The 25,000-nt window shown below is 51.1% G+C and overlaps 5 protein-coding genes across 8 annotated transcripts; 3 read left to right on the top strand and 2 right to left on the bottom strand.

The window, feature by feature from the left end:
- Positions 1 to 811: 811 nt before the first annotated feature.
- Positions 812 to 6,134, top strand: tm7sf2 (transmembrane 7 superfamily member 2). Its single transcript, XM_041243430.1, has 11 exons — positions 812 to 1,058; positions 1,472 to 1,655; positions 2,027 to 2,229; positions 2,754 to 2,808; positions 3,432 to 3,626; positions 4,045 to 4,148; positions 4,497 to 4,616; positions 4,730 to 4,898; positions 5,228 to 5,308; positions 5,413 to 5,535; positions 5,772 to 6,134. Exons 2-11 carry the CDS (start codon positions 1,598 to 1,600, stop codon positions 5,930 to 5,932), a joined length of 1,269 nt encoding a protein of 422 aa, XP_041099364.1. The 5' UTR covers positions 812 to 1,058; positions 1,472 to 1,597; the 3' UTR covers positions 5,933 to 6,134.
- Positions 6,135 to 6,277: 143 nt separating this feature from the next.
- znhit2 (zinc finger, HIT-type containing 2) lies at positions 6,278 to 9,372 on the bottom strand. Its single transcript, XM_041243431.1, is given in 4 exon segments — positions 6,278 to 6,654; positions 6,657 to 7,100; positions 7,555 to 8,256; positions 8,924 to 9,372. Coding segments are annotated over 3 exon segments (1,275 nt in total). The 5' UTR covers positions 8,101 to 8,256; positions 8,924 to 9,372; the 3' UTR covers positions 6,278 to 6,369.
- Positions 9,373 to 9,490: 118 nt separating this feature from the next.
- si:ch211-114c17.1 (pre-mRNA-processing factor 39) lies at positions 9,491 to 17,941 on the top strand. The gene is made up of 13 exons (XM_041243428.1): positions 9,491 to 9,581; positions 11,107 to 11,360; positions 12,268 to 12,390; positions 12,939 to 13,228; positions 13,504 to 13,669; positions 13,780 to 13,884; positions 14,143 to 14,319; positions 14,437 to 14,561; positions 14,804 to 15,074; positions 15,776 to 15,963; positions 16,107 to 16,181; positions 16,522 to 16,699; positions 17,199 to 17,941. The coding sequence occupies exons 1-13, from the start codon at positions 9,518 to 9,520 to the stop codon at positions 17,262 to 17,264; spliced, it is 2,082 nt and encodes a 693-aa protein (XP_041099362.1). The 5' UTR covers positions 9,491 to 9,517; the 3' UTR covers positions 17,265 to 17,941.
- Positions 17,942 to 18,719: 778 nt separating this feature from the next.
- On the bottom strand, positions 18,720 to 19,536 carry mrpl49 (mitochondrial ribosomal protein L49). Its single transcript, XM_041243432.1, has 2 exons — positions 19,380 to 19,536; positions 18,720 to 19,082 (listed from the first exon to the last, which is right to left on the bottom strand). Exons 1-2 carry the CDS (start codon positions 19,479 to 19,481, stop codon positions 18,936 to 18,938), a joined length of 249 nt encoding a protein of 82 aa, XP_041099366.1. The 5' UTR covers positions 19,482 to 19,536; the 3' UTR covers positions 18,720 to 18,935.
- A 1,873-nt stretch (positions 19,537 to 21,409) lies between these two features.
- ubxn1 (UBX domain protein 1) lies at positions 21,410 to 24,994 on the top strand. Of its 4 annotated transcripts, none has more exons than XM_041243424.1 (7): positions 21,410 to 21,567; positions 22,355 to 22,435; positions 23,210 to 23,263; positions 23,357 to 23,475; positions 23,734 to 23,812; positions 23,913 to 24,104; positions 24,836 to 24,994. In XM_041243424.1, the coding sequence occupies exons 1-7, from the start codon at positions 21,425 to 21,427 to the stop codon at positions 24,954 to 24,956; spliced, it is 789 nt and encodes a 262-aa protein (XP_041099358.1). In that variant the 5' UTR covers positions 21,410 to 21,424; the 3' UTR covers positions 24,957 to 24,994. The 4 variants fall into 4 exon arrangements, with proteins under 4 accessions (XP_041099358.1, XP_041099360.1, XP_041099361.1 ...); XM_041243426.1 differs by having other exon boundaries at positions 21,473 to 21,563; XM_041243427.1 differs by having other exon boundaries at positions 21,477 to 21,563; positions 22,358 to 22,435.
- The last annotated feature ends 6 nt before the right edge of the window (positions 24,995 to 25,000 follow it).

Genomic DNA, 25,000 nt, shown 5'->3' on the forward strand with positions numbered 1-25,000 from the left:
TACCAGACCTCTCTGTGCTTTACAATGCTTCCCTATGCTTTACCAGACCTCTCTGTGCTTTACAATGCTTCCCTATGCTTTACCAGACCTCTCTGTGCTTTACAATGCTTCCCTATGCTTTACCAGACCTCTCTGTGCTTTACAATGCTTCCCTATGCTTTACCAGACCTCTCTGTGCTTTACAATGCTTCCCTATGCTTTACCAGACCTCTCTGTGCTTTACAATGCTTCCCTATGCTTTACCATACCTCTCTGTGCTTTACAATGCTTCCCTATGCTTTACCAGACCTCTCTGTGCTTTACAATGCTTCCCTGTGCTTTACCAGACCTCTCTGTGCTTATGCTTCCCTATCTTTACCAGACCTCTCTGTGCTTTAACAATGCTTCCCTATGCTTTACCAGACCTCTCTGTGCTTTACAATGCTTCCCTATGCTTTACCAGACCTCTCTGTGCTTTACAATGCTTCCCTATGCTTTACCAGACCTCTCTGTGCTTTACAATGCTTCCCTATGCTTTACCAGACCTCTCTGTGCTTTACAATGCTTCCCTATGCTTTACCAGACCTCTCTGTGCTTTACAATGCTTCCCTATGCTTTACCAGACCTCTCTGTGCTTTACAATGCTTCCCTATGCTTTACCAGACCTCTCTGTGCTTTACAATGCTTCCCTGTGCTTTACCAGACCTCTCTGTGCTTTACAATGCTTCCCTATGCTTTACCAGACCTCTCTGTGCTTTACAATGCTTCCCTGTGCTTTACCAGACCTCTCTGTGCTTTGCCATGCTTTGACTATCAGTGAACGCCCAAGGGCGGCTCCTCACTGGACAGTCCCGCACGGCTGCCGGTTCTTGATTGGCTACGGCTTTACCTGTCCACAGTCTTCTGACGAAGGGAGCCGCTCGCTGATTGGCGGACGGGTCTCCCTGCCGGTCTGATCGGGCGTTGCTGCGCAGGCGCGGCTGGTAAACCACGCCCCCCGGCCGAAATAAAAAAGCAGCGACGCGGATTTAAAGGGATAGGCTCGTGTGGGATTAAAACACCGCCGACAAATAAGACAGGTGAGCACAAACAACATTGCGACTAAAATGAAAACATCTAGTAAACAAAAAAGCAAGCCTGTTTCATGCAGATTATAGGCGCTGCTCATCTTAGACTGTTTAATTGCGCGGCAGTTATTTGGAAGGTTTTGAATAGAGATGAACGCACTGCTGCATTTGCATTGAGATCTCCTTATAGGGTTGCAAATTAATAATAGCATTGCAATCGCAGATGTGTGCATTATCATCATAATTGTCAGACGGTGCTTAGCAAACCAGTATATTAATATTTAATGATATCTCTAAATAAAAATAATGCTTGATTAAAAAAGTAATAATAATTAGCAGTTTGTAATATTATATTGTATTAGATTGATAGTGTATTTGAGTTCATTGGTAAAGCTTAGTAATTATATTTTATATTCCCCCCCCAGTCTCTGCAGGTCTCTCTGGATAGGAGCCTCTGCCCGATGACTCGTTAATATTTCATGTTCTTGAAGTTTGAGCGGAATTGAAAAGGGCTCCAGACTGCGTGTGGCCGGGAGAACTGACCGAGAGACATGCCCGAGAAACACAAGGTGCCCCGAACCACGGAGCTGGAGTTTGGAGGGACGCTGGGTAAGGAACCAATAATCAATGATCCGATAATCAATATTGATAATCAATAAATCAAACCTACCTGCCTACTGCCCCCCTCTCTCTCTCCCTCTGTCACTTCCCCCTCCGTCTATCCTCTCCTCTCTCTAACCTTCTCTCTCTCCCCTCACCTCTCCCTCTCTCTCTTTATCCTCTCCTCTCTTCTCTAACCTCCTTTCCTCTCTCTCTCTCTGTCTCTCTCTCTCTCCCCCCTCCTCTCTCGCTCTCTCTCTCTCTCTCTCTCTCCAGGTGCCCTGTGTCTCCCTGTTCTCCTGCCCCTCACTGTTCTCTACCTCCTCCTCTCTCTCTCTATCTCTCTCACCCCTCCTCTCTCTCTCTCTCTCTCTCTCCAGGTGCCCTGTGTCTCCCTGTTCTCCTGCCCCTCACTGTTCTCTACCTCCTTCTCTCCTGCCGCACCCCCGATGCCAGCCTCCTCCCGCCTCCCCCCCTACCCCCCCTCGCACAGCTCTGGCTCCCCGAGACCCTGCTGCTGCTGCTGGGCTGGGGGGCTCTGCAGGGGGGGCTCTACCACTCCCCATCGGCCGTTCCAGGGGGGGTGGGGGGGCGGGGGGGTAAAGCATTGTAAAGCACAGAGAGGTCTGGTAAAGCATAGGGAAGCATTGTAAAGCACAGAGAGGTCTGGTAAAGCATAGGGAAGCATTGTAAAGCACAGAGAGGTCTGGTAAAGCATAGGGAAGCATTGTAAAGCACAGAGAGGTCTGGTAAAGCATAGGGAAGCATTGTAAAGCACAGAGAGGTCTGGTAAAGCATAGGGAAGCATTGTAAAGCACAGAGAGGTCTGGTAAAGCATAGGGAAGCATTGTAAAGCACAGAGAGGTCTGGTAAAGCACAGGGAAGCATTGTAAAGCACAGAGAGGTCTGGTAAAGCATAGGGAAGCATTGTAAAGCACAGAGAGGTCTGGTAAAGCACAGGGAAGCATTGTAAAGCACAGAGAGGTCTGGTAAAGCACAGGGAAGCATTGTAAAGCACAGAGAGGTCTGGTAAAGCACAGGGAAGCTCCAGGCCTTGGGTCGCCAGACTGACTCCTTGCCTCGTTTCTCATGTTTCGCCCCCTGCAGGTGGCTGAGGGAATGGTCCTCCGAGACGGTTCCAGACTGAAGTACCCGATCAATGGTAATGAAATTTCAATTTCCAGTGAATGTTATAAATACCGCCTTCCACTCACTGTGTGAATCGCTGGACCAGGATCAGTTTCTTATCTACGCATCTAGCTTATAATTATTATTATTATTATTATTATTATTATTAGTGTGATCCAGTCCAGGTTTTACTGCTACCAGCTTGATCAGCCCCCAGTGTGTCTAGCTAACAAGCTCAGGTGTGTCTGATTATTAAACTCCTAGTGAAACCAGGACTGGATCACACTGCTGTGCAGCCAGTCTGATTATTAAACTCCTAGTGAAAGCAGGACTGGATCCACCGCTGTGCAGCGGGAGTCTGATTATTAAACTCCTAGTGAAAGCAGGACTGGATCACACTGCTGTGCAGCGGGAGTCTGATTATTAAACTCCTAGTGAAAGCAGGACTGGATCACACTGCTGTGCAGCGGGAGTCTGATTATTAAACTCCTAGTGAAAGCAGGACTGGATCACACTGCTGTGCAGCGGGAGTCTGATTATTAAACTCCTAGTGAAAGCAGGACTGGATCACACTGCTGTGCAGCAGGAGTCTGTTTCCCATCCCTGGATTTGAATTAAGTGTCTCTGTCTCTCTGTCTCTGTCTGTCGTCTCCCCAGGGTTCTCTGCCCTCCTGATCACGGGGGGGATCTTGTCCGTGGCGCTGCACTGTGGTTTGCCCCTGGGGTATATCCACGACCACATGTTGCCACTGGCTGTGTCTGCCGGGATCATCTCCCTGACACTCAGCCTGCTGCTCTACCTGAAATCACTGTGCGCCCCCGCCAGCGCCATCGCCCCCGGGGGGAACACAGGTGAGGGGGGGGGGCAGGGTGATGTGGAGATAGAGCTGGCACAAACTGGAGGGAGAGGGGGAGTTAAAGGGGGGAGGGAAGAGTCAGGAGAAAGCAGGAGATTAAGGGGAGAATGAGAGGGGAGAGGACAGGGGAGAGAGAGGGAGAGGATAGGAGGAGGGGAGAGGGAGAGGGGAGAAGATGGGAGGGGAGAAGGAGAGGACAGGGGAGAGGGAAAGGAGGGGAGAATGAGGAGAGCTTATAAGAGGAGGGAAGGGGGAGAGGAGCAGAGAGGGAGAGGGGAGAGGAGGGGAGAAGGAGAATGAGAGGGAGGGGAGAGGATAGGAGAGGGGAGAGGGACAGGGAGAGTGTAGTATTCCCCTTTGTATTTATCACTGTGTGTGTTCGTGATGCGCTGGTGTGTTTGTCTCCTCGGCAGGGAACCCCCTCTACGATTTCTTCATGGGGCATGAGCTGAACCCCCGAATCGGCTCCTTCGATCTGAAATATTTCTGTGAGCTGCGACCAGGGCTGATCGGCTGGGTGAGAGGGACCTCAAAATAACACTGATGAAGCTCTAGAGCCCAAACGCTGCTCTGCTCGACTCGCTCTCTTCTAGTTTCAATAATAACACTGATGAAGCTCTGGAGCCCAAACGCTGCTCTGCTCGACTCGCTCTCTTCTAGTTTCAATAATAACACTGATGAAGCTCTGGAGCCCAAACGCTGCTCTGCTCGACTCGCTCTCTTCTAGTTTCAATAATAACACTGATGAAGCTCTAGAGCCCAAACGCTGCTCTGCTCGACTCAGTTTTTTGGTTGATGAGCCCAAACGCTGCTCTGCTCGACTCAGTTTTTTGGTTGATGGTGTTTTTGCTTCTTACCCAATCAGGTGCTGATTAATCTGGCAATGCTAATGAAGGAGGTGGAGCTAAGGGGGAGCCCCTCCCTCGCGATGATTCTGGTGAATGCCTTCCAGTTGCTTTACGTCGTCGATGCTCTCTGGAACGAGGTACAAAGAATTGCCGTCTCCTTCGTCATCTTCATCATCACAGTTCGTACCGTGAGCGAAACTGGAGCCCAAACGCTGGTCTGCTTGACCCCCCCCCCCCTCTCCTCTCACAGGAGGCAGTGCTGACCACGATGGATATCGTTCAGGACGGGTTTGGTTTCATGCTGGCGTTCGGAGACCTGGCCTGGGTGCCCTTTACCTACAGCCTGCAGGCTCACTTCCTGGTGACTCACCCGCGAGAACTGAGCGCGCTCGGTGCCACCGCCATCGCCGCGCTCAACGGTGAGCGAGTGGGGGTGGGGGGGGCTCTTTGGATCCCCCGGGACGGAGACCCCCTCATTACTGCTTTCTGCAGGTTTAGTAATCAGAGCTGTTCAATGGTGCACGTTTGGAACTGGGGAGTGGGAAGGACTGATTGGGGACACTAATGTAGAGGGGGGGGTGCTGTGCGATTTGGAGTGGGGGGAGGGCAGAGTTTGGGGGAGCATCGATGCTTAGGAGCGCTGGTTTGTTAAAGTGTGTCTCTCTTGCTCTTTCCTCTATCTTTCTCTCTCTCTCCTTTCCTCTCTCATCTCTCTTTCCTCTCTCCTCTCCTCCCTCTCACTCCTCAGCGCTCGGATATTTCATCTTCCGCAGAGCAAATTCGGAGAAAAACCTTTTCCGAAGGGACCCGTCAGCCCCCCGAGTGTCTGGTGAGAGTGGGAATTTGGAATTATTATTATTATTGTTTCCGTATTATTATTTATTCACTGCACCATTTTAAGTGATGATGAAGCCCCCCCCTCCCTCTCCCCAGGTTTGGAGACGATCGCCACGGCAACGGGAAAGCGGTTGTTGGTTTCGGGGTGGTGGGGGTTCGTGAGACACCCCAATTATTTGGGGGACCTGATGATGGCGCTGGCCTGGTCCCTGCCCTGTGGTCAGTACTGTACCCCTGAGGTTCGCTGTGAATATATAAACACACACACTGCAGAACGATTTGAGTGTGGGCTCCAATCAGCCCCCTCTGATAAAGTGTGAGAAATGGACTCCTAATGGCACCATTCAGAGATGTGGGGGAAACATTTGTCATTGAATCCAAGAGCCTGTCTTTATCTCTCTTTCTCTCACTCACTCCTCTCTCTCTCGCTCCTCTCATGCTCTCTCTCTCTCCAGGTCTCTCTCACCTGCTCCCCTATTTCTACGTGCTCTATTTCGCCGCCCTGCTGGTTCACAGAGAGGCTCGCGACGAGCGCCAGTGCCTCAGGAAGTACGGGCTTGCCTGGGAGCGGTACTGCGAGAGAGTGCCCTATCGAATCATACCCTACCTGTACTGAACCGGGCCAGAACCAGAGGCACCCCGCCCCTGCACTGGACCGGCTCCGTCATCATCTGTACTGAACCAGAACCACAGCTGCAAGATGGACTGATCCCAGAGCACAGCGTGCAAGAACCAAAATGAACAAGAACTTAAACAATTTATTTGTCACTATTGTTTTTATTATTATGATTATTATTAATAAAAAATACAAATATCTATTTTTTTTTTTTTTAATATATTTTCTCTGGTTAATTGATTCCTGATCTGCTACCAGCTTGATCAGCCCCCAGTGTGTCTAGCTAACAAGCTCAGGTGTGTCTTATTATTAAACTCCTAGTGAAAGCAGGACTGGATCACACTGCTGTGCAGCGGGAGTCTGATTATTAAACTCCTAGTGAAAGCAGGACTGGATCACACTGCTGTGCAGCGGGAGTCTCGTTCCCAGCCCTGCTGTCAGTCCAGCTCCTGTATTAACTTTCCCTGCCCCGGGGGCTCCTTCCTCCTCCCCCTCCCCTCGCCCCCCCAGCTCCTCTCCAGCATTGCCCTGCCCTCCCCCACCTCCATCTCCTCCCGCAGACACCTCCGATACTCCCGCTGTACCTCCTGGGAGAGAGCGGGCAGCTCTGCCCCATTCTCGGACACCCAAGCCAGGAGAAACTCGCACTTCTTTCTGGCTCTTAACCTCCTCCGCCTCTCTCCCTCCTCCTCCTCCTCCTCCCCCCCCCCTCTCCTCTCTTCTCCCCCAGGACCCTCCGGAGCTCCGAGAGGGCCCCCAGGCTGTAGCGGCTGACCCCGGTCCCTCCTCTGCCCCTCAGAAGGTGAGCGACGGCCAGCACAGCCCTGACTGGGGCCAGGCGGTCTTCCCTGTGGAATAACGGGCCGGTTCTGGCAGCCGAAAGCCCGGACTGGAGCGCTTCCGAGCCGCTGCTGAAGACCCGGGGCTCCACCAGCCCCTGGGAGTGCTCCAGAACCCAGAACCCGAACTCCAGCCTGGCGGGTCGGTCCGAAAGGTCCCCGTTGAGTCGCTGGAGGCAGAAGCAGTAGGAGTAGACAGCATTGACCAGGGTGTAGCGGACCAGAGGGGAGGGGTGAGGGGAGAGGGAGGAGAGGGGGGGGATTCTGGACCACACCGCTGGGATTCTGTCCTGGGTCTTGCTTTCGTCCCCCGCGTCCACGTCCTCCACCTGTAAGAGACACATTGAAAAGTCCAGCGGTTAGAGAAAGGGGGTTTTGATACCAGGAGGTTCAAATCCCGGATCAGGTGCTGACTCCCTGCGTGTGTGTGTGTGCGTGCGTGTGTGTGTGTGTGTGTGTGTGTGTGTGTGTGTGCACACACACGGGGGGCCCCTCAGCGAGGAGGAACACCTCCTTTGCTCCGTCCTTCGGACGAGACTCAAAACGAACGCGCTTGCTTGGAAGAGACTCTGCAGCACAGCGTCGTCGTTGATGACCCACTACTTCGTCTCAGTGGGGAGCATCAGAGACGTTCAGAGAGCCTATTTGCGGAGACGACTCACCTGAATAATAATTATAATATTATTATCTTAATAATAGGTTAGGCTAGGGGGTGGGGGAGGCCCTGTCGAAACCAGCTCCCCCCCACCCCCGGAGGCCTCCGAAACCAGCCCCCGTACTAACCTGCTCCCCCCCGTGCCTCTCCCACCACGGGACCCACTCCGGGACCAGCGCCCCGATGTTCCCGTTGCCGAGCAACGCCTCGAACTTCTCCCTCTCCTCCTCCGACAGCAGCTCCCACATCTCCTCTTCCGTCAGGGAATCCAGATCCATCCCAGCCAGCCTCTCTGCCCCCTCCTCCCCCTCCCCCTGCTCCTTCATCCTCATCAAGATCTCCTCCACTCTCCTCCTGCCTTCCTCCGCCCCCCGGCTTTGCTCCAGGTGCTGCATCACCTGGGTTTTGTAGAAGTCCTCCGAGCAGTGCAGGTGTTTGTTGCCACGGTAACACGCCAGCGAGCAGTAGGGGGCGTTGCAGCGAGGGCAGGTGTAGCGTGCCGGGTCCAACAGGCACAGACCGCACAGAGACGCGTTCCTCCGGGCTGACTCGCCTTCGCCACCCCCGGCGGGTCTGATGAGCTCTTCCGAGTCAACGCAGCTGCCCGGGAGGATTATACCATCCGTAACCGGAGCGGGGGTGACGGTTGATATTTCAATCGCTTCCCCTGACATTTTCTTTTTGGGTAATTAGGAATTAATTAGGTTGCGTTTATTAGTTAATTTGAGGTTTTTAGTCCGTCTGTGTCGATCTAAATGGGATTTATTTCACCGCTTCTTCTTAACGCCAGCAGAGTGTTCCGAGAGAGAGAGAGAGCGGGGGAGGCGCATCTAGAAATAAAAAATAAATGAAATTAATAAATCAATTAAAAAATAAATCAGTTAATTAACTAACTCAAATGCACGTCGACACCCTCCCCAATATAAAACAACGGGAAAACATTTTCAATGAAAAAATAATAATTAAAAAAAAACAATATTTCAAACATGAATTAAAAAAAAAAAAAAAAAAAAAAGCGATATTTGGTGGGGGCGTGTAAACAAACTGGACCGCAAACTGACGCCGTTTCTTTCCGAGTGCAAACAGTTAGGCCAGCGACTGGTTTTATTATTAAAAGCTGACAGATGAAATAATAACAACAACAATTAATAATGATTAGTTATTGTTCGCGGTTAGTCCAGTAAAAGGCATCACGCCTCCTTCTCGTTGTCTGTTATTGTAATTAAATGTGAAATTCTGCACCGCTCTTGGGGTTCAGCCCTGCTAAACAGATCCACAAAACCAGCGCAAAAAAAACTTTGTATAAACTGTATATTTTATGCAGGGAGTTTGTATTATTTATAATAATATTAATATATTAATATTATATATATTACTAGTTAAATGAACAATTTTATTAAAACATAATAATTTTCGTTAATTTACGTGCAATTAATCCCAATGGGGGGGGGGGTTTTCGGGAAAAAAAAGCCCCATTGAATTAAAACTGTCCCGGACCTTTTATTCCTAAATGATGTCCCCTGGTCCAGACTCGAGCTCCGGCTGAACTCCGGGGTCGGATACGCGTTGTGTCCGGATGCGGGGTCTCTGCGGTTGATCGGTAACGCGATGGTTTTTGTTTGTTTGTTTGTTTGTTTGTTTGTTTGTTTTAAACGCTAATGCGATGCTGTTGTTGTTGTTTTTCTCGAGTGCGATTGCAAGCATTTAAACGAGGGATTATAACAGAAACCCCACACGCTGCCCGGAGCACGGCGAGAGCAACGCAGGCTCTCAAACTGCACGACCGTTGCGTCTGCTTTTACGGCCACCTGGGTGGAAATTATTGCATAAAAATAATAATAATAATAATAGTCAACCCGTTCAAATTTTCTACTTTAAAAAGACATTTTAATGCAAAAAAAAATATCTATTCTACTCTCAAAACATATATTTGATAGAGTTTGTTGTGTTTTCGTGATGAATTTGGAAACCTTGCCAACGGTACCTCTATTGGGGTGCGGGGGGGGGGGAGAGGTGGGGTGCGGGGGGGGGGGGACGGGGGGGGGGAGAGAATCCCAGCAGCTGCCGTGACGCGTTTCCCGTGTTGTGAAGATGGAGGCAGAATATTCGGATGCAAACTTGAACGGCGCTGCGGAGGGAATCCGTTCCGAACCGGGTCGGTAATCGCGACTGGACCGGGCTGAACCGAGGAGAGGGGGGAGAGGGGGGGTCATGAGGATCGCATTGCACGATCAGCGCGCCTCCGTGCAGACTGCGTGTCGTGTCGGTTATAACTCGATGCTGGCGATTGAATTGATTGGTTAAGAGAGTGATCGATTCTAGTTTCGAAAGGAGTCTAATTTCTGTTGAACTCTCGAGAAAAACAAATTACAGTCACCCAGTACTCGAGTGATGTGACTCGAATGTGACTTTATTCAGGCAGTGATGAGAATAGACTTCATTGATCATTACAATATTAATAATAATAACACTAGACTTCATTGAGGGGAGCTCTGAACCCCAGGACTGGGTGCAGCAGCAGCAGGGCTAGTGTGAGTTTCTAACCCTGCTCAAACTCCTGGCTCCTGATCATTGCAATATTAATAATAATAATACTAGACTTCATTGAGGGGAGCTCTGAACCCCAGGACTGGGTGCAGCAGCAGCAGGGCTAGTGTGAGTTTCTAACCCTGCTCAAACTCCTGCCTCCTGATCATTGCAATATTAATAATAATAATACTAGACTTCATTGAGGGGAGCTCTGAACCCCAGGACTGGGTGCAGCAGCAGCAGCAGGGCTAGTGTGAGTTTCTAACCCTGCTCAAACTCCTGCCTCCTGATCATTGCAATATTAATAATAATAATACTAGACTTCATTGAGGGGAGCTCTGAACCCCAGGACTGGGTGCAGCAGCAGCAGGGCTAGTGTGAGTTTCTAACCCTGCTCAAACTCCTGGCTCCTGATCATTGCAATATTAATAATAATAATACTAGACTTCATTGAGGGGAGCTCTGAACCCCAGGACTGGGTGCAGCAGCAGCAGGGCTAGTGTGAGTTTCTAACCCTGCTCAAACTCCTGCCTCCTGATCATTGCAATATTAATAATAATAATACTAGACTTCATTGAGGGGAGCTCTGAACCCCAGGACTGGGTGCAGCAGCAGCAGGGCTAGTGTGAGTTTCTAACCCTGCTCAAACTCCTGGCTCCTGATCATTGCAATATTAATAATAATAATAATAGACTTCATTGAATTCTTTTCTGAACCCCAGGACTTCCTGCAGCATCGAACAGGACGAGGCGTCCGGTGATGATGTCACCGGCTCCGTGGAAGAAGGCCCCGCCCCCGCAGAGGAGAGCGCAGCCACGGCGACGGGGTCGGAGGGCGGTGGGCTGTACTCGGCTGGCCTGGAGGATTATGGGGAGGAGGAGGATCAGGATTACCCTCGAGAGTTTGAGAAGTTCTGGAAGTTGACTCAGGAGAGCCCGGTGGACTTCAGTGCCTGGACCAACTCCTGCCTCCTGCTTCAGTACATATTAACAGGAGGTGGAGGGGATTGAGGGGGCTCTGAACGGGAGGGGACGGGTTTAAGCAGGGCTAGAATAGCCTAACCCAGCTCAAACTCCTGCCTCCTGATCATTGCAATATTAATAATAATAATAATAGTTTGAATTCTTTTTTTCTTCTTTCGATTCCTTCAGGCATCGAACAGGACGAGGCGTCCGGTGATGATGTCACCGGCTCCGTGGAAGAAGGCCCCGCCCCCGCAGAGGAGAGCGCAGCCACGGCGACGGGGTCGGAGGGCGGTGGGCTGTACTCGGCTGGCCTGGAGGATTATGGGGAGGAGGAGGATCAGGATTACCCTCGAGAGTTTGAGAAGTTCTGGAAGTTGACTCAGGAGAGCCCGGTGGACTTCAGTGCCTGGACCAGCCTGCTTCAGTACATCGAACAGGAGGTTGGAGGGGACGGGGGGGACGGGAGGGGACGGGTTTAAAAAGGGGAATAGCCTTCAGTTCACATCATGTGATTTTGCGACCTTTCGACTCTGCCAGCCCCCACCCCCTCTGTATAGAATGAACTCCCTCAGCTTCATAGAGTCCAGTGAAAGCTGCTGAATAATGTTCCCTTGTTAACATATTGAATTGCACCCCCTCTATATAGAATGAACTCCCTCAGCTTCATAGAGTCCAGTGAAAGCTGCTGAATAATGTTCCCTTGTTAACATATTGAATTGCACCCCCTCTATATAGAATGAACTCCCTCAGCTTCATAGAGTCCAGTGAAAGCTGCTGAATAATGTTCCCTTGTTAACATATTGAATTGCACCCCCTCTATATAGAATGAACTCCCTCAGCTTCATAGAGTCCAGTGAAAGCTGCTGAATAATGTTCCCTTGTTAACATATTGAATTGCACCCCCTCTATATAGAATGAACTCCCTCAGCTTCATAGAGTCCAGTGAAAGCTGCTGAATAATGTTCCCTTGTTAACATATTGAATTGCACCCCCTCTATATAGAATGAACTCCCTCAGCTTCATAGAGTCCAGTGAAAGCTGCTGAATAATGTTCCCTTGTTAACATATTGAATTGCACCCCCTCTATATAGAATGAACTCCCTCAGCTTCATAGAGTCCAGTGAAAGCTGCTGAATAATGTTCCCTTGTTAACATATTGAATTGCACCCCCTCTATATAGAATGAACTCCCTCAGCTTCATAGAGTCCAGTGAAAGCTGCTGAATAATGTTCCCTTGTTAACATATTGAATTGCACCCCCTCTATATAGAATGAACTCCCTCAGCTTCATAGAGTCCAGTGAAAGCTGCTGAATAATGTTCCCTTGTTATCGTGTTGAATTCCCCAGGGTCACATGTGCGCCGCTCGGAAGGCGTTGGGAGCGTTCTTGTCCCGCTACCCGTACTGCTACGGATACTGGAAGAAATGGGTGGACATGGAGAGGAGGTCAGGGTTCATCAACAAGGCAGTGTGTGTGTGTGTGTGATTGCTATAGTGTCTGGGTGCTGCTTGCTGGGTTGGTTGCTCTCGTGTTTCAGGTGTCTGGGTGCTGCTTGCTGGGTTGGTTGCTCTCGTGTTTCAGGTGTCTGGGTGCTGCTTGCTGGGTTGGTTGCTCTCGTGTTTCAGGTGTCTGGGTGCTGCTTGCTGGGTTGGTTGCTCTCGTGTTTCAGGTGTCTGGGTGCTGCTTGCTGGGTTGGTTGCTCTCGTGTTTCAGGTGTCTGGGTGCTGCTTGCTGGGTTGGTTGCTCTCGTGTTTCAGGTGTCTGGGTGCTGCTTGCTGGGTTGGTTGCTCTCGTGTTTCAGGTGTCTGGGTGCTGCTTGCTGGGTTGGTTGCTCTCGTGTTTCAGGTGTCTGGGTGCTGCTTGCTGGGTTGGTTGCTCTCGTGTTTCAGGTGTCTGGGTGCTGCTTGCTGGGTTGGTTGCTCTCGTGTTTCAGGTGTCTGGGTGCTGCTTGCTGGGTTGGTTGCTCTTGTGTTTCAGGTGTCTGGGTGCTGCTTGCTGGATTGGTTGCTCTTGTGTTTCAGGTGTGTCTTCGAGGGCTCCAGCTCTTCCCTCTCAGTCTGGATCTCTGGATTCACTACCTAAGCTTCCTGCAGGAGACGCTCAACATGAACCTGCCTCAGTCCGCTCTCCGGATCCGTGAGGCGTTCCGCTCGGCCGTGGACGCGGCCGGGTGGGATTTCCGATCGGACCGGCTGTGGGAGATGTACGCGGACTGGGAGAGGGACCAAGGGGACCCGCGGGCCGCGACTGCCGTCTACGATAGAGTGCTGAGCATCCCGACACAGCTCTATCAGCAACACTTCCATCGGTGAGACACTGACGCACACGCACACACACACACACACACACACACACACACACACACACACAGTGAAACCTGGACCGGGTTTCGCTGCTGTGCAATAAGAGTCTCATTCCCAGCCCTGTGGATTAATACAGAGTTTAGTGTGCCACTGTGTTTAAACCAGTAAAATAAACAATGTCTCCCTCTATCCTTCTCTCTCCTTCCCACCCTCCCTCTATCTCCTCCCCCCTCTCTCTCTCTCCTCTCTCTCTCCTCCCCTCTCCTCTCTCTCTCTCCAGGTTTAAGGAGCTTGTCTCCAGCCACTCCCCTCGTGAGATTCTCTCCGCGGAGGAGTTCCTGAGGCTGAGGTCGGAGGTGATGCAGGGGTGCGCGGCCGTGACCCCTGACCCTGATGGGGGGAGCGAGGTGAGTCCGCCGGGACTGACCCCGGGGGAGCGAGAGACGGTGAGTACTCCAGGGGGTCCGAGCGAGCAAGTGGAATGCATTTCCAGCTCTGTTCTAACCCCGCCTCTCTTTGTCCCCTTGGCCACGCCCACCCGTCCCCCCCCCATCAGGACGAACACGAGCAGAAGATTCGGGAGCTGCTGGTTGCTAGGCGACAGCAAGTCTATGAAAGCAACGAGCTGGAAGTCAGCAAGCGGTGGAGTTTCGAAGAGGCCGTGAGTGACCCGATAATCAATCGATAATCAATCAACAATGGCTGCTCTCCGCAGAGTCTCAGAAAAGCAGCGATCCTCACAAACCCGAGCAGCTGTTTCTGAATTCGCTCTGAACGGAGAATCAGCCCCCCCCCGATCCACACAGCGCCCCTCCCCTGACTATTATTATTATTACTATAGTAGGCTCACTGCTAATAAGACATGATTATTCATTTCAGAGTCGCTCTGCTTTAACTTCGACCTCTTCTTCACCCCCAGATCAAGCGCCCCTACTTCCACGTGAAGCCGCTGGACCGCGCCCAGCTGCGCAACTGGCACAGCTACCTGGACTTCGAGGTGGGGGCGGAGGCGGGGGCGGGGCCAGGCGGGCGCGCAGAGCTGTTGTTCGAGCGATGCCTCGTGGCCTGTGCTCTGTACGAGGAGTTCTGGAGCAAGGTGATGAGCCACCTTCTTCTCTCTCTGTGTGTCTCTACTGCCTCTGTCTCTGCATTGCCTGTGTCTCTGTGTGTCCCCTGTCCCTCTGTTCTCTGAGTGCACGTCCCTCTGTTCCAGTACGCGAAGTTCCAGGCTCAGCGCAGCGTGGACAGAGCGCGGAATGTCTTCAAGAGAGCCTGCGAGATTCATCTGCCCCGAAAACCTAGCATGCACCTGCTGTGGGCCGCATTCGAGGCAGCAAGGTAGGCACCCCCCCCCCCCCCCCCCCCCCCCCCCCCAAACCCCCAAACCCCCCCCCCAAACCCCCATCGAGTAGCTCCAGCCACAAGATAGGGTCGCTCCCCCCAACATCCACAGGGCTGGTAATCGAAACACAGCAGTGTCAGGCGCTGCTCTTCAGTTCTAGATGCAGATGTGAGACAGGGTCGATGTTTGATTAATTATTTATTGCTTGTTTCCGCCCTCCCCCTCGCCCTGCGTTGCTAGGTAACCTGAAGGAGGCGCGGCGCGTGCTGGAGGCCCTCGAGCAATCGGTGCCCGGCCTGGCCATGGTGAGGCTGCGCAGGGCCAGCGTGGAGAGGCGGGCCGGGAACCTGGAGGGGGCGGAGTCTCTGCTCCGGGAGGCGGTGCTCCAGAGCCAGGCCGCGCCCCTCCGCTCGTTCTACTCCATCAAGCTGGCCAGGCAGCTGCTGAGAGTGCAGAGGGACCGTGGCAAGGCACGCAGAGTGCTGCAGGACGCTATCGACAGAGACCCGGTGAGAGAGGGGAGAGGGGATAGAGAGAGGAGATAGAGAGAGGGGAGGGAGAGGGGAGAGCGCAGAGGGACCGTGGCAAGGCACGCAGAGTGCTGCAGGACGCTATCGACAGAGACCCGGTGAGAGAGGGGAGAGGGGATAGAGAGAGGAGATAGAGAGAGGGGAGAGGAGAGGGGAGAGCGCAGAGGGACCGTGGCAAGGCACGCAGAGTGCTGCAGGACACTATCGACAGAGACCCGGTGAGAGGGGAGAGGGGAGGGGGAGAGGAGATAGAGAGGAGATGGAGAGGGGAGGAGGAAGAGGAGAGAGAGAAGGGAAGAGATCAGAGGTTGAGAGGAGATAGAGGGGGAGATGGAGGAGATAGAGGGGAGGGGAGGGAAGAGTGCTGCAGGACACTAATCGACAGATAGAGACCCCCAGGTGAGAGGGAGAGGGAGGGGGAGAGGAGATAGAGAGGAGATGGAGATGCTCTGGAGGAGGAGAGATTGAGAGATCTCTCCCCTCCTCTAGGATGTAAGAGATCAGAGGTTGAGAGGAGATAGAGGGGGAGATGGAGGAGATAGAGGAGGAGGGAGGAGGACCCCCTGGTAGATCTCATACTTCGGGTAAGAGAACTATGTTTCCCAGAGACTTGATATTTGGTTCTCTGCAGGAGCTCAGATATTTTAACCCTGTCCCCCCCCCCCCCCCCTCCCCCTCAGACAGACAGTAAGCTGCACCTGGCTCTGCTGGATCTGGAGCTGAGCACAGCAGAGCCGGGGCAGAGCGAGGGCCCGGTCCTGCAGTGTCTGAGCCGAGCGCTCAGCTGCTCCCTGCCGCCCCAGACCAGGCTGCTGCTGTCCCGCCAGAGACTCGAGTTCCAGCAGGACTTCGGGAGCAGCGTGCAGAGGTCAGGGGTCGGGGGGGGAGGCAGACCTGGGGTCAACCACGATTGTAATCCATCTAGATATTGAGACATTACTGAGTGTTGATGATATTATTATTATTATTATTATTAATATTATTATTAATATTAAATTGTATTGATTTCAGTTTGCTGACAGCTTACGATGAACACCAGAATCTCTTGAATGAAACAGCGTCTGTGAAGAGACGCTTAGAGAACGGGTGAGAGAGGAGGGAGGGAGGGCAGAGGGAGCAATGGAGGGATGAGGGAGGGACGGACGGAGGAGGGAGAGAGTCAGGGAGGAGGGAAGGAGTCAGGGTTTAGTTCTCTAACAGGAGGCTGGGTGGTTCCAGCGTTTAGAGAAAGGGGGGCTTGATACCAGGAGGTTCAAATCCCGGCTCAGCCACTGACTGCCTGTGTGTGTGTGTGTGCGTGTGTGTGAGAGATCCTGAGCGAGTCGCTTCACCTCCTTGTGCTCCCTCCCACACTTAAAAATAAATAAGAAATAATGTTTTTGTGCCCCGCCCCCTTTTAAAGCCAATTCTCCCTTCTGATTGGCAGAGACTGCGAGGAGGAGGAGGGGGAGGAGCCCGAGGAGAAGAAGGTCAAATCGGAAGACGGCCTCGTGGCCACGCCCATCGACCACACCACGGTCTCCATGCCGACACCCCCTGCCCCCTTGATGGGCGGAGACTTGAACAGCAGCCAGGCAGCCTATAACTACGGAGCCTGGTATCAGGTGACACGAGATTATCCTGTCAGAGCAGCGCTGGGAATCAGACTCCCGCTGCACAGCAGAGTGATCCAGTCCTGCTTTCACTAGGAGTTTAATAATCAGACTCCCGCTGCACAGCAGTGTGATCCAGTCCTGCTTTCACTAGGAGTTTAATAATCAGACTCCCGCTGCACAGCAGTGTGATCCAGTCCTGCTTTCACTAGGAGTTTAATAATCAGACTCCCGCTGCACAGCAGTGTGATCCAGTCCTGCTTTCACTAGGAGTTTAATAATAGAGCTGCACAGCAGGTAGTCCTGGAATTCACTAGTCCTGCTTTCAGTAGCAGTGAAACCTGGACTGGATCACACTGCTGTGCAATAGGAGTCTGATTCACAGCTCTGAAATGCTGTATTTTGTGTCAGTCCTTGGATAAAGTGATAAATTAACTCTTAATGGTGAATAGCTTCAATCTAATCAGTTGATCGATAATCAATAACTCCTCCCATCGCTCTCGTTTTTCAGCAACAGTATGGAGCCTATGGATACCAGTCTCCTTGGAACTACAACCAGTACTACCCTCCCAGTTAGAACTGGGGCAAACCAGGAACCCTCCAGTCCCAGCCCTCTCCTCCGCTCCAGAGAGCTCTCTCAACAGCAGGGCAACGAAATCAGGGAGGGGGGGCTGATCCAGCGTTCAGAGTGAATTCAGAAACAGCTGCTCGGGTTTGTGTGGATCTCTGTTCTCCGCAGAGTCTCAGAAAAGCAGCGATCCTCACAAACCCCAGCAGGAAAACTCTCTCCCACGAAATACTTTACATTTTTTTTTTCTTTTTAAAAGCTCTTTCAAAAGCGAATTGTTCAGCTGTCTGTTTTTACAAGGATTTTAAAAAGGTTTTGTTTTTTTTAAAAGGAATGTTTTGTAAACAGCCAGCGTTTCTCTCCTAAACGTTTTTAGAGCTCTTTAGATTATAAATGTACATTTAGAAACTTTGCAAATTCAACAACCAACGTTGCAAGTCGAAGACACTGAGAAAGACTTCTAGTGGAGACGCTTGTATTGAATTGACACTGAAGACACTGAGAGACTTCTAGTGGAGATGTTTGTATTGAATTGACACTGAGAGACTTCTAGTGGAAACGTTTGCCCTTGAATTGAGTTTCTTCCAGTATATTCAAGTTCAGCAGTTTTGTGGATAAGAGATTAAATGTCTCTACTTCAATCCTTTTTTATATATTGATTAATAAAGACCACTGTTTTATTTGCATTTTGAATGTGTTTATTTGCATTGTAAAGACAGCGCAGTTCTGGAAGTGAAAGATCTTCAATTACTTTAACAGACAGAGCACAGGGCTGGGAATCAGACTCCTATTGCACAGCAGTGAGATCCAGTCCAGGTTTCACTGCTGTGATCCACAGGTGAAAGCAGGATTATTTCACTGCTGCAGCGGGAGTCTGATTATTAAACTCCTGAAAGCAGGACTGATCACAGTGCAGCGGGAGTCTGATTATTAAACTCCAGTGAAAGCAGGACTGGATCACACTGCTGTGCAGCGGGAGTCTGATTATTAAACTCCTAGTGAAAGCAGGAACACCTGCTGTGCAGCGGGAGCTCAGGTGTGATCACACCGCTGTGCAGCGGGAGTCTGATTATTAAACTCCTAGTGAAAGCAGGACTGGATCACACTGCTGTGCAGCGGGAGTCTGATTATTAAACTCCTAGTGAAAGCAGGACTGGATCACACTGCTGTGCAGCGGGAGTCTGATTATTAAACTCCTAGTGAAAGCAGGACTGGATCACACTGCTGTGCAGCGGGAGTCTGATTATTAAACTCCTAGTGAAAGCAGGACTGGATCACACTGCTGTGCAGCGGGAGTCTGATTATTAAACTCCTAGTGAAAGCAGGACTGGATCACACTGCTGTGCAGCGGGAGTCTGATTATTAAACTCCTAGTGAAAGCAGGACTGGATCACACTGCTGTGCAGCGGGAGTCTGATTATTAAACTCCTAGTGAAAGCAGGACTGGATCACACTGCTGTGCAGCGGGAGTCTGATTATTAAACTCCTAGTGAAAGCAGGACTGGATCACACTGCTGTGCAGCGGGAGTCCGATTCCCAGCATTCCTTGTCTGTCTTTACCTATCTGTGGGCTTGCCTGGAGACTCCTAACAGCCGGGCACCAAAACCACAGAGACAGAGAGACCCTTTCAACTGGGCTGGCCCCCGCCTGCCCCCCCTCCCCCCTCTGTTCTCGAAGCCTCAGAAGCCCTTCTCCGTCAGCCAGGCTTTCAGCTCTGCGTCGTAGGAACCTTTGACCCGGATGCTCATATTGACCTCGTTGACCTGAGTGGGCGGGCACTTCCCCGTCAGCTGCGTCAGATACGACTTCACTTCCTGTTCCAGAGCCTGGCCAATGAGAAACGAGAGGGGGGGGGGTAACATATTTAATTTTTTTTTCATCACGACGCGATTGTCAGTTCAAACTGGTTTTCAAACGAAAGCAGTTGAACGATGGCATCAGTTCCCCGCGTTCAGGCTGTCTTCCTGTAGCGAAGCGTTATGTGCACTGCTGTAAACTTGAGCTGTGTTTTAAACGCGTCGCGGCCCTGCGAGCAAACGAGATCGTTCTGGAACGACGGCTGTTCCTCTGAAGGAACTTGGAACCGCACACACGCAGAACCGCGAGTGGAATTACCAGCGTACCCAGATGTCGCCCTCGATCTTGCGGATGATGGTCATCCTGCGGTTGCCGTGGGTGATGTCGGTGTAGACGGGAACGTTGTGCATGCGGGATCGTCTCACCATGTACGGGAGCGAGGGGGGCTGGGCTGCGGGGCGAGGGAGAGACACAAACCATTACAAAACACTCCGCAGCACAGCCTCACTTTAACCCTGCAGCAATGATCAATGACATCCCACTGGATTCTGCGCTGTATCCTTAGACTTCGTGAGTTTATTATACCTGAACAAGGAGAGCTCTGAACCCCAGGACTGGGTGCAGCAGCAGCAGGGCTAGTGTGAGTTTCTAACCCTGCTCAAACTCCTGCCTCCTGATCATTGCAATATTAATAATAATAATACTAGACTTCATTGAGGGGAGCTCTGAACCCCAGGACTGGGTGCAGCAGCAGCAGCAGGGCTAGTGTGAGTTTCTAACCCTGCTCAAACTCCTGCCTCCTGATCATTGCAATATTAATAATAATAATACTAGACTTCATTGAGGGGAGCTCTGAACCCCAGGACTGGGTGCAGCAGCAGCAGCAGGGCTAGTGTGAGTTTCTAACCCTGCTCAAACTCCTGCCTCCTGATCATTGCAATATTAATAATAATAATACTAGACTTCATTGAGGGGAGCTCTGAACCCCAGGACTGGGTGCAGCAGCAGCAGGGCTAGTGTGAGTTTCTAACCCTGCTCAAACTCCTGCCTCCTGATCATTGCAATATTAATAATAATAATACTAGACTTCATTGAGGGGAGCTCTGAACCCCAGGACTGGGTGCAGCAGCAGCAGCAGGGCTAGTGTGAGTTTCTAACCCTGCTCAAACTCCTGCCTCCTGATCATTGCAATATTAATAATAATAATACTAGACTTCATTGAGGGGAGCTCTGAACCCCAGGACTGGGTGCAGCAGCAGCAGGGCTAGTGTGAGTTTCTAACCCTGCTCAAACTCCTGCTCCTGATCATTGTGTTTGAGGGGAGCTCTGAACCCCAGGACGGGCAGGCAGCAGCAGGGCTAGTGTGAGCCTCTGCTCAAACTGGCTACTGATCATCAATGTAATAACTCTTCACTGACCCCAGGCCGGGCAGCACTGGGGCCCACCCTGCCAAACACGCTGGCAGAGTAAAACTGGGCAGGGAGAGAGAGAGAGAGAGACACTCACACACTGCTGCATATATATACTCGATTGTGCACAGAATAACACACTTTGCTATAGCAATATAATACATCAGATTCTACACAGAATAATATATGTTTCCCAGCGATGTGAATCAAGACTCCTATTGCACAGCAGTGTGATCCGGTCCAGGTTTTACTGCTGCCAGCTTGATCAGCCCCCAGTGTGTCTCATTATTAAACTCCTAGTGAAAGCAGGACCGGCAATTAACATCCCTGCATCGCCAGCATTGCACGACAGCACAGCATGTAACTATTCGTCCGATCTGCGCTGCGCTGTCGGATTTCGCGACAGATCGCTCCACGCGTTAAAGGCACGGCGATTAAAACGCTGCGATGGAAAGTGGCACGCCGCTGCGGTGACCCCGTGTCGGGCTGTCCGGCTGTCCGGCTGTCCTGGTCTCCGCGGGTGTCTCCAGACAGCCTTGCCGCTCGGCGTGTATTTTGCACGGTTTAAACAGAGCGAGTTTACCTGCCAGCGTGTCGCGTTGCGTGCGCTTTTTAAACATTGCGTTATTGCGATCCTCAACCCGGGACACCCTCCACCGGCCATGTTCACTGCAGGAGCGGGTGATTCTGGGACGCTGGCAGAGAGAGACAGAGAGAGAGAGGAGACGCAAAGGAAGAAAACTCTATTGAAAAAAAATAAGAAGGGGCGATTTCTTATCTTGACAGGTCACACCCCCATAAATATCAATGCAATGTTTGATTTAGGGGTGCACGCACACACACGCCTGCCCCGTTCGTCCTCGTTATTGTCTTCACAACAAACGCTAAACCCGTTCCGTACAACAACATGGCGCCACGGTGGCGGCGGTGGACGCCGTGCCGTACGGCTGGACGCAGCGCGCATGCGCAGACCTCTCTCGCTGTTGGGGTCTGATCGTGACGTAGCTGGCAGAACGGATCCGTGCGAACTGTCCCGGCGAGGCTCCCGTACTGCAGCCGGACTCTTGCATAGGAATCGTGCAACTGGAACCCGGGACCGGAGTGAGTAAGCAAAGCAGTTAATGGTTTATTTTAATCAAACTGGTTTTACTGGAGGAGGGAGGGGCTGGAACTGGACTATTGCACGGGATTGCATTGAATGGGAGCGCAGCTCTGAAATATAAACGCAGTGATCGAGAGACATTTACAACCGATTCGTGTGTTTGGAAAAAAATCAAAACACACACACTCCCCAAAATTCAATCCGAAGAGATTTTAAACAGTGCTGATCAGCGGTGTGCTGGGGGGGGGGGAATTATCTATTATTGTTATAAATGAAAAGGGAACTAAATCCGATTTTTTATTTTTTTTTTAAAGAAGGATCTGAAAATGCGCTTTACGTACAGAAAATTCGCTATCACGAAATGAATACGCGATAAACGTGATGCTAGTGACGGTAGAGTTTGGTTACATTTCAAGTTTACGTCTCCACTAGTGTCTTCAGTGTCAATTCAATACAAGCGTCTCCACTAGAAGTCTCTCTCAGTGTCTTCAGTGTCAATTCAATACAAGCGTCTCCACTAGAAGTCTCTCTCAGTGTCTTCAGTGTCAATTCAATACAAGCGTTTCCACTAGAAGTCTCTCTCAGTGTCTTCAGTGTCAATTCAATGGCACGTTTCCACTAGAAGTCTCTCTCAGTGTCTTCAGTGTCAATTCAATGGCAATCAGTGTCTTCAGTGTCAATTCAATACAAGCGTCTCCACTAGAAGTCTTTCTCAGAGTCTTCAGTGTCAATTCAATACAAGCGTCTCTACTGGAAGTACATTAATATTTATTTTTTGTAATCTTTTAAGAAGCAGTAACAGAGAGGACACGATGGCAGAATCCACGGCGCTGGACAGTTTAATGGAGATGGGCTTCACCAAAAACAGAGCGTGAGCGCAAGAGCCTTCTGATGCTTTACCACACCTCTCTGTGCTTTACAATGCTTCCCTGTGCTTTACCAGACCTCTCTGTGCTTTACAATGCTTCCCTATGCTTTACCAGACCTCTCTGTGCTTTACAATGCTTCCCTATGCTTTACCAGACCTCTCTGTGCTTTACAATGCTTCCCTGTGCTTTACCAGACCTCTCTGTGCTTTACAATGCTTCCCTATGCTTTACCAGACCTCTCTGTGCTTTACAATGCTTCCCTGTGCTTTACCAGACCTCTCTGTGCTTTACAATGCTTCCCTATGCTTTACCAGACCTCTCTGTGCTTTACAATGCTTCCCTATGCTTTACCAGACCTCTCTGTGCTTTACAATGCTTCCCTGTGCTTTACCAGACCTCTCTGTGCTTTACAATGCTTCCCTATGCTTTACCAGACCTCTCTGTGCTTTACAATGCTTCCCTATGCTTTACCAGACCTCTCTGTGCTTTACAATGCTTCCCTGTGCTTTACCAGACCTCTCTGTGCTTTACAATGCTTCCCTATGCTTTACCAGACCTCTCTGTGCTTTACAATGCTTCCCTATGCTTTACCAGACCTCTCTGTGCTTTACAATGCTTCCCTATGCTTTACCAGACCTCTCTGTGCTTTACAATGCTTCCCCTATGCTTTACCAGACCTCTCTGCTTTACAATGCTTCCCTATGCTTTACCACACCTCTCTGTGCTCTGTCACACTGGGCTGTCCTTTACCATTTGTTTTGTGTCTCTGTGTTCAGAGAGAGGGCTCTGGCCCACACTGGGAATCAGGGGATCGAGCGAGCAATGGACTGGTGAGTACCTTCAAATAACTGCCTCAAATTCCGGAATGAATCCCACAGGAATAACACCTGGATATGTTCCTCTCTCTCTCTCTCTCTCTCCAGGATAATGGAGCATGAAAGTGACCCCGATATTGACGAGCCCTACGTTCCTCCAGCTGGTCATGTTTTGGGGTCCGATCCGACCCAGCTCACTCTGACCCCCCCGACAGACCCCTCGGCCGGTGAGCGAGGTGGGGGGTGGGGGGGGGGGGGTATATTGATCACAGTTCTACAGCTCTGGTGCTAGAAATGCAGTGTGATGTCAAGTAATATCTGTGTCTGTCTGTCTGTCCGCATCGCCATTGCAGAGCGTCTATCTGTCTAATAACCTACATAATTTGTATATTCAGATACACAGGCATTTCAACAGGGAGTTTTATATTGGGACCCTCTCTCTCTCTCTCTCTCTCTCTCTCTCTCTCTCTCTCTCTCTCTCTCAGTACCGGCTGCAGAAGGGTCACAGGAAGAACACAGCAAACGACCTCTGACAGAGGAAGAGAAACAAGAACAGATGAAACGGTGAGTCTGAACGGAGAGGAAAGAGGGGAGAGGAGGAGAGGGCGAGCGCTGTGTCAGTGTGTGTGTGTGTGTCTCAGCGCTGTGACACTGCCCCCTGCAGGCTGGAGGAGCTGATGCGCTTGAAGCAGCAGGAGAGAGAGGAACGAGAGAAGCAGGAGGAGGTGGAGAGGGAGAGGGAGAGGAGGAGGCATGGGCAGGAGCTGCTGCAGGTCAAGCAGAGGCTGCAGGAAGAGGAGATGAAGAAGCTGGCGGAGGAGAGGAAGAGGGAGAAGATCGAGGAGAAGCAGGCCAGGTGAGTGACTCCATTCAAAACCATTTCATTGAATTCACATTATTATTATTATTATTATTATTATTATTATTGAGTCATTCAGCAGAGGCTTCTATCCAGAGAGAGTGAACTCTGCTTCATCAACAACCGCTGCTGCTGCTGCAGAGTCTCTTCCAATAGGACCGTGTTTGTTTTACGTCTCGTCCGAAGGACGGAGCACAAGGAGGTGAAGCGACTCGCTCAGGATCACACACACACACACACGCACACACACGCACACACACAGCGAGTCAGTGCTGCTGCAGAGTCTCTTCCAATAGGACCTTGTTTGTTTTATGTCTCGTCGGAAGGACAGAGCACAAGGAGGTGAAGCGACTCGCTCAGGGTCACGCACACACACACACACACACACACACACACACACACACACACACACACACACTGCTCAGTGCTGCTGCAGAGTCTCTTCCAATAGGACCTCTGTTCGTTTTGAGTCTCGTCGGAAGGACAGAGCACAAGGAGGTGAAGTGACTCGCTCAGGGACACGCACACACACAGGGAGTCAGTGGCTGAGCTGGGATTTGAACCCCCTGGTACGGAGCCCCCTTTTCTCTTGCCGCTGGCCGGCGAGTCTCCTGCAGGGCTGCTGTTGAGCTGAGGAGGGAATCCGCTCTGAATTCAGCTCTTCACCTTGAAGACGGGGGACGCCGACTAGCCGCTAATTCTCTTCTCTTGTGTTTTTTTTTCCAAAGGCAGCGGGTTCGAGATAAGATCGAGAGGGACAAGGCAGAGAGAGCTATGAAGGTGAAGCTCCAGCACACCTTGTTGACACTGCTTTGGCGGGTGTTAACGCATTCCTTTGTCCGGTACTAATAAATATTGATCAAGTGGATCAGTAAGTGATTAATCCATTAATA

The sequence above is a fragment of the Polyodon spathula genome, unplaced genomic scaffold (assembly GCF_017654505.1).
Source record: "Polyodon spathula isolate WHYD16114869_AA unplaced genomic scaffold, ASM1765450v1 scaffolds_1739, whole genome shotgun sequence".
Taxonomy (NCBI): domain Eukaryota; kingdom Metazoa; phylum Chordata; class Actinopteri; order Acipenseriformes; family Polyodontidae; genus Polyodon; species Polyodon spathula.